Source organism: Austrofundulus limnaeus, unplaced genomic scaffold (genome assembly GCF_001266775.1).
Source record: "Austrofundulus limnaeus strain Quisiro unplaced genomic scaffold, Austrofundulus_limnaeus-1.0 Scaffold121, whole genome shotgun sequence".
Lineage (NCBI taxonomy): Eukaryota > Metazoa > Chordata > Actinopteri > Cyprinodontiformes > Rivulidae > Austrofundulus > Austrofundulus limnaeus.
The window spans coordinates 435,530-443,689 of NW_013952523.1; the positions used below are offsets into that span (position 1 = coordinate 435,530).

General features: G+C 37.9%; 2 protein-coding genes across 2 annotated transcripts in view; both read left to right on the forward strand.

The window, feature by feature from the left end:
* Window positions 1-1,567, forward strand: part of LOC106522125 (glutamic acid-rich protein) — a 16,445-nt gene extending 14,878 nt beyond the window's left edge. The window contains exon 6 of the mRNA XM_014014986.1: window positions 1,473-1,567. Within this exon, the coding sequence (XP_013870440.1) occupies window positions 1,473-1,541 (69 nt within the window). The 3' untranslated portion in view covers window positions 1,542-1,567. The remainder of the gene's footprint in view (window positions 1-1,472) is intronic.
* A 4,180-nt stretch (window positions 1,568-5,747) lies between these two features.
* psma6l (proteasome 20S subunit alpha 6, like) overlaps window positions 5,748-8,160 on the forward strand; it is an 11,321-nt gene continuing 8,908 nt past the window's right edge. Inside the window, exons 1-2 of the mRNA XM_014014988.1 lie at window positions 5,748-6,063; window positions 7,514-7,608. Of these exons, the coding sequence (XP_013870442.1) occupies window positions 5,988-6,063; window positions 7,514-7,608 (171 nt within the window). The 5' untranslated portion in view covers window positions 5,748-5,987. The remainder of the gene's footprint in view (window positions 6,064-7,513; window positions 7,609-8,160) is intronic.

An 8,160-nucleotide genomic window follows, 5' to 3' on the forward strand; every position in this document is an offset into this window, starting at 1 on the left:
ACATCTGGTGAAAATTTCATGTCATTAGCACCTCTAGTAATATATTTACTGAGAAAAATGGTGACGTGTTCAATACTTATTTTACCCGCTGTAGATGTGTATACCAGAAATGATATTAAGAAGGTAACAAACACAAGTACACACACGCACGCACACACACACGACCACATGCACTAAGGTTAACCTCTCAATTACTTGCCTCATGTTAACCCTAACATAAACTCCATTCATACCTACTGTAAGGGCTAACCTTAACCCCTGACCCACAATAAGCGTTTTCCCTTGTGAGGACCATCCTCACAAGGGAAAACGTCCTCACAGTGATACTTATAAGTGCGCAACACACACACGCACGCGCGCAACACACACACACACACACACACACTTCCTGACTTCCTGTTTTTGTCTAATCATTAGACATATAAGGTTTTCCCTTTTCCAACACACCTGATTCAGTGATTGAACTACCTGTTCAAGTTCTGCACAAGTCAGTTAATCACGCATTCATTCTCAGGCTTTAGAGGGGCATCGTTTCAACTCTCTCTTCAGCCCATTTTCTACTTTTTCTATGTACCACTGTACCAACTCAATAAATTATTTCAGATTTTCATTAATAGCCAGGGCCAGAACTTTAATGTGTTAATTATGATTAGTTAATACCAGCATAAAAAATGAATTAAAAAATTAACCCAGTTAATTGCACCTTCTCGGTTCTCCACTGGCACACCACACGACTGCAGCTCTGAGTGGAGGGGATGCACCTGAAGTTTGTTTACAAGCTGCACAGAGCTGGAGGTGTTTACAGTGAGGAACAAGAGGAATGATCTGCTTTGTTTTCTGAGCAGAGCATTTAGAAAAATGCCCATGGTGCTGTCGTGAAGAAGAACAATGTGGAGTGTAAATTGTGCCTAAAGGAAATTTCTCAGCGCAGAATGTGGAGCCTAAGGGATTGTAACTTTGCACAAGGTGAGCCAGTGGACTACCACAACTTTCATTGTGCAATGGCAAAAAAGAAGCTGTGAACACAAAAAACTCACACTGAAAACAATTAAAAACAGAGCTCCAAATACCTTGCAGTGATGACATGCTTCATTCGCGCTTCATGCTCACACACATGCCCCCTTCAAAGCAGCGTTGGACCCCTGGCGTTAGGGTGAAGACGCCCTCTTCTAAAATCATAGCTAAAAGCCTGATTCAAAGCAGCTGTTTTGAAGCAGAGAAACAAATCAAACCTGCAGTATAGCAGCCCTCAAGGACTGGAATTAACAACTCCTTGTGTAACCCCAACCTTTCTGACAATACTTCTAACAACAAAACCACATATGGAGACTCAAACTGAATGCGTTTGTCCTTTTGATCCTACTCAAAGTCACGCTCCACAAAGATAATGACCTCTAGGATCTCCTAAATATAGATAATGAAGATCCCAAACAAGTGCTTCCACATTCATTCTTTCCTGTTTCTCCCAACAGGAGCTCTTGGAGATTGAAGCGGAGTTGCGTAAAGTTGCCGCAGAGCTGAGGGAGCTTCGCCGAGGATGAAAGTTACGCACAATCCCCCAAACAGAGCTGGCTGGAACCCCCCTTTTGTTTCAGACACATTAAAATCACACATTTTACGTAACAGCCTTCACAATCCTTACAACTCTCAGACAGTCTTTGGATGTTCATGGATATTAGTAGAAACTGGATGTTCTGTTGTTCTATGTCCATGTTTTAAACAAATTTTCTCCAGTTGAAGAGTTTTGTTGAAGAAAAATCAAAGTCAGCTCATTTTTTTCAGAGCTTGTGTCCATCTTTGGTTTCCCTGTCTGAGTAAATGTTGTTTGTAAAATAGACAGGGTGCTTACACATTCTGTTGCACTTTCACAAGCTCATGCACTTTTATCCAAACGTTCATTTTTACTACAAAATACTACCAGTCAGTGTGTACCGATGCGGAGAAATGTGTAGATATTTTGTGCAATAACGAATAACTATGTGACTGTTAATGATAATGTTTGTATTTATACCCGGAAATTAGTCACTATTTCCTCTTCGTTTCTTTGAAGATCTAGTCGAAGCACGGATTGTGTTTAATTTGGCTCATGCACTGTTAAAAACACGACTGTTTGAGATGAACCGAAGTGACACAAGCCAAACACACTACAGGGAGTTCTTTGTGAATTTGCACACCTGAGTTTAACGTCGGGTTCATCCTTGGCGCGGTTGGTGGCGTGACGGCAGAATGTGATGTTCTTAGAGCTTACAAGGTCTAAAAGTGTCACTTCAGGTTCTTAGCCAGCTTTGCACTCTCAACAAGCCAAGGAGTCGAAGAAAGGAGGAGGGACACACTAAAGCCATTTGTTGTCTTGGAGTCAGCGACGTGACAATACTCTGACGTAATAATCACCTGTAAAGTCATCGGAAAGGAACGTCCGTCTTTCAGATCTCTGATTTATCAGGACATCAACAATGATCTGGTCTTTATCAGGTTCTAAATTTATTAAATCTATTCTCAAGTGTACAAAAACTGATTCCATTATTTCATTTTTAAACAAATGAAGCTAAAATGGAAAAGTTGTGTGAAAAACTAATAACGATTTATGTTTTAAAGTCTTCAACCTCTTTTAAAAACAGAAACTCTCATATGGGAAGAAACTTGTGTCGCCAGAAATGCTCTGACTGAATCCGCATTTGCATAATTTGAAATTAAATACATTGGTTTGAAAATGAATTCCAATGCTTTTGGTAGCCTTGAATCTGACATGTGATTTAGATAAAACTAGGGATGCACGATATTTCGGCATTAATATCGGTATCAGTCCAATATGTAAAACTGGGCCGATATTAACGTCCGATATTGATTTCCCACTCTTTAGCTTTGTTTTTTTTTTGTTTGTTTGTTTGTTTTAGGAGAGGAGATGGTTGGTTGAGCAGCATCTGTTTGATCATGATAGTGATACTGACGTCACGTAACTGAAGTAGAGTCATGTCAGAGGTCTGGTCGTTTATTTACAGTATCAAAAAAAAGACCCAAATGTGTATGTGCGTATACGTATAATATAATTTGTGTGTTTGTGTAAATATCGGTTATCGGCCGTAACAGCAATAATTATATCAGATATTGATATCGGCTGAAATTTTCATATCGATGCATCCCTAGATAAAACTTTACAAACTGAAGTCCCGCCGTCATCTCCTTCTCAGAGAAGTTTTCTCCTGCAACCCTTCCAAACAAGCCCTGCCTGTTCAGTCTTTATTACCCCCCATCGTAGAGCAAAGAGGGGGATTGCAAAAATGATCCGACTTGTGAGACGGATTAATTGAAAAATAAGTGAGGTACTAAATTCTGTTTTGATGTGTGGCTGCATCTATTTGTAAGAAAAATCCTTATTTCCATGTCAAAATCCAAGATGGTCACGGCCATATTAAAAAAAGAAAATCTTAAGTTTATATACGTAGATTGGTCATCCCAATCATTAGATTAAGCTATACTCTCTAGTTTTCATTTTGCTTAAAAAGTATAGTTGTCACTCTGGACCCCTTGCTAACTGAGATCTGTGATGGAGCTCTTGAGTTTTTTTGTCATTTCTCTGATCATTGCATGGTTTAATAAACAATGACATGGTTTAATAATCTGCTGTTTTTGTGCACTTGAGGTTTAAATAATTTCAAACCTGGTCAGATCATTTTATTGTGCTGATTATTAAAACCAGAATGAAAAGAACAGGATTTTCCTTTTCCATGACTAAATCATTGCTGTCATGTGATCAGTGTAAATATTTTATCTGTGGTCTGCAAGCCAAGGTAAAAGAGAGTATGATGCAACATTGCCCCCTTAAGGACTCTGGGTAGACATGCACTTATTAACAGTTATGAGGGCCCAGTTGCTGCAATAATAAAATATATATTAGAGCACATGTGAATGCAATAAACAGCCAAGTGATTTTATGTGTCTAATATGTAATCAAAGTGCATAGTTAGGTATTCATATAGCAAAGCTATATATAGTCCCTTATTTATCTCCAGAGCCAAGACTTGCAGTACATTTATGTTTTGAAAAGCTTTTCAGCTTCGTAATCACACACAGGAGCTTATTGTAATCGATTCCAAAGAGAAACATTGAGAATCAACTAATAAACGAATGTATTGTACTTTCCTTTTTCTATAGAAGAGCAAAATGTTTCCACAAAATGTAACTTACCAACCAGCAGAACGCTGTAAAATGTCTTGTTTATAGATAACGCTGAGTGGGTGCATAGAGGACATTAAAAAAACAGGAAGGAGTAAGATATTACTGTCCAATCACAGTGCTGTTATTGTGCCTGCTGTATCCCCTTCTATGCTACCTGTCAATCAATAAACAGTTTATCAAACCAATCTGTGGATTCCTTCTGGTTTTTTTGCTGAAAGAAAATGAATTTAGATCCTAGTGGTGACTTTTGATTGTTGTGCACTTGGAAACAGTGGCAGAGCTATTTATACTTTTTATACAGTACATTGTTTCATCTAACCTGGTACCTAAGGTACATGTATTTTTTTTTTACAATTTTCATAACCTGTTCTGATGCATCTCAGTAATCCAGGTAGAGAAATCTGAAAAGTTAAGTAGGTCTTCTGGATGGGTTCTTCTTTAATAAAACATTAATGTCTCTCTTCTGATATCTCTCCTCTAAACGTTCAGTCTGAGGGTTTTCAGGTAAACAGCCTTATAAGCACTGCCTCCACATAGTGGACAAACAGGTATAGAATAGAATAGAATAGAATAGAATAGAATAGAATAGAATAGAATAGAAATAGCCTTTATTGTCCCGCCGAGGGGAAATCCAGGTGTCACAGCAGCATCCGTACAAAGGTTCACACACTAGTTACTTTACAATCTATAGATAATACACACAAAAAATAACATTAACTAGCAATGATACGACTAATAATAAAATAAATATATAAAGAATTGTGCAAGAATTTAAAAAAAGATATGTTTTGTTTTAGAGACAGTAGACTATCAGAATCTGACATTAGGAATTAGAATTTGCCTGTTTTCAGTGCAAAACAATCTGAACAGACTATTAACTGTAAAGTATCACAATGCAGACAAGAAACATGCGCATTTACAGCAGAATTATTTTTAAAGTTTAAAATGGGTAATAACAGAGCAAGTGATTGCTCATTAGTAATGATATAAATGAGTAGTAGTGCAAATGATTGTTCAGACAGCAGGTGTGTAAACACTTATTGTGATTTTTGGGCGTGGTGCTTGTGTCTGACAGCTGCTGGGAGGAAGGATCTGTGATAACGATCCTTTGTGCACCTCAGATACAGCAGGTTTTAATCCAGCAGATGACAGTTTGTTCACATGCAAAAGAAGACCCTCAGCCTAACAATAGATCAGGGCACTAAGGATTTACAAAATTGCTGTGATGTAATTGTATTTAAAAAATAAGATAATGGTAAATATGGTTGTTAAATTGTAATAAAGACATGCACAACTTTTCCCCCCTTTTAGATATAAGAAAATACTTGTATATTTAAAAAAAAAAACTACCTGTTTACAGACAGGATTAAATTTTTCGTAAAGCACCTGTATGAATTAAGCAGATAGTTTTGGCACAAATGGAACTCCATAACGTTTCCTGTTTTTCCCGACATCTTGGATAATTTTTTGGAAAACAGTAACATAACAATAATTAAGTTTAACATTAAAATATCCCTGCAGAGACAGAGGGAAGTGTAGTCCCATTCATCCCCAGTGTCTCTCCAGGTAATAGTCGGTGCCAGCCAACCCTCTGCTTCACTTCCTTGTTGTCGCGCGGCTCCAAAGTAAAAAAGAAAGAGAAAGTAAAAGAAGCCGCCAGCAGTCTTTCCATTATTAACCTGCCAGTCTTCCAGCAGCAGCAGCTCAGACATGCTGTTTACCGTCTGACTCTGAAAAACTTCACATTTATCGATAAAACTGTAACAATCAGAGGACAGGTCGAGCTGAGGTCAGCTGAGGTCAGGAGGAAAATGTCCCGCGGCTCCAACGCAGGTTTCGACCGACACATCACCATCTTTTCACCGGAGGGCCGCCTCTACCAAGTCGGTGAGGAAACTTAACACTTTGTTTCATCTACTTACTAAAACAGAAGTAAAGCTTATTTTTATTTACCCTGCGTTATTCCCCAGCTGTATAAATTTAATCCCAATCTGTTAGCTCAAAAGTCTTTCTCCTGCCAGATTCATGTGATTTGTCAACAGGTGTGCTGCTCAGGAGCCTGTTAATCCAGATTAATCTGAAACACCTGGAAAGATATTCAGTCAGGTAGCTTTGCTGGATCATATTTTCAGGGCAGTTTACTTTTTTACATTCTCAACAATATCTCAATTAGTATTCACTGCAAGTAGTATTTATAATAAATAAATATTAGGCACTCTCAACAAGCCACCCCTGAAAACCTGACTGCCCCTTTCAGCCTCAAAGCTTTACTGGGTGCTTTTTTTTCTAGATTCCTAGATATTTAGGATTACTGAAACATCATAAACATAAAAATATTGTTTTTGAGCAAATAGGAGTTATAAATATCTATGTTGTTTAAAATAAAACTTAAAATCTACTCCCCATGAGAAATTACAGCCAGTCTAAAACCAGTGTCCGTATCTATAATGTAAGCTTCAATAAGTTAAATAGTGACAGCGATTTTCTTAATATATTATACCAACTATAATACAAAGACAAACTCAGAAGGTATAAAAATCTCCAGGACTTCTGTTCTGACTATTTTCTGATATATGAATACAAAATGGTTTCATGTACAGACAATTGATCCGGTATAGGCGGGGAGGGATGGGAGGGATTTTGGGGGGGTGTGTTTTGTTTTGTGTAAGTCTGTTCTTTTTTATGGCTTATGTTAAAAAATAATAATAAAAAAAAAAAACCTTGATCAAAAAAAAATTACAAATGACTCTCATCTTATCTGAGTTGGAGCCATGCTTGTTGGCTGTGGCAGCCATCTTGAATTAGGTTGACTCCAAAAGTTAACCAGCTGTGGAAGTACATAAAATGACTTTCACTGGTGCTTAGTTGTTGTAGTCATTGCACACAAACCTTATGGCTCTGCATTCATGGTAACTAACATGTCAAAACTAACACTTTACTTATTTTAGTCCTGAAGTTTTAGATTTAGACATCTAAAATGTTAATTTTGTCTTCAGTTATACTGAGATAAGTTTTTAAACTGTTTTTTTAATTCATTCATTTATTTTTATTTTTACTGTGTTTTATGGTGATGATGATGCAAACTTTAGTGCTCTTTGGCCTGTATTCTGTTCGTGTGTTCATGAAAACACAATATGAAGTGAATGATGTTTCAAAATTGCTCAAATACACACAGGCTCAGTGTTGGATCCATAAACCAAACCAGTTCTCTAAAGATTCTAAATCCTAGTATGCCCCCCCACCCAACCAGTTAAGACCTGCAACTCCAAACCTAGTGAAGTCTTGCAGTCATTACTGGGTCGGTTCCTAACTGTTCCTCTCATGTGGTTTCTTACAGAATATGCCTTTAAAGCCATCGGTCAGAGTGGGCTGACATCTGTCGGGATCCGGGGGACAGACACTGTGGTGGTTGTTACGCAAAAGAAAGTACCGGTATGATGCAGCCCTCACACACACACACACGTTTGTATTTCTATCCTTATTAGGACTGTTCATTGACTTCCATTCATTTCCAGTCATTTTTGTAGCCTAAACCTGACCCCTAACCCTAAACCTACTCCCCCCAGTACATACCTAACACTAAACCTAGTCTAAACTCAATTCACACCTTAGTCCTAAACTGAAACTCTAACCCAGAAATGGAGTTCCATCATATTAGGACCGGTCTTTGGTCCCCATAAGGACCACTGTGTATGTACACTATTATAATGTTGATCGGGTGAGCTGGAGGCAGTGAAGCCACACGAGTATCTTGTTGGAAGCTGGAACAAAATACAAAAATATGAACTGAATACACCCAGGAAGCTGCCAGTCTCACATTACCACGCCACAAACCTCTTTCTAAGCATTTATTATTTGAAAGAAGAGGACTAAACTGTGGTTTGCCATCAACTGTTCTAGAAAGTATACAGCGGGTAAAATAAGTATTGAACACATCAACATTTTTCTTAGTAAATATATTACTAGAGGTGCTAATGACATGAA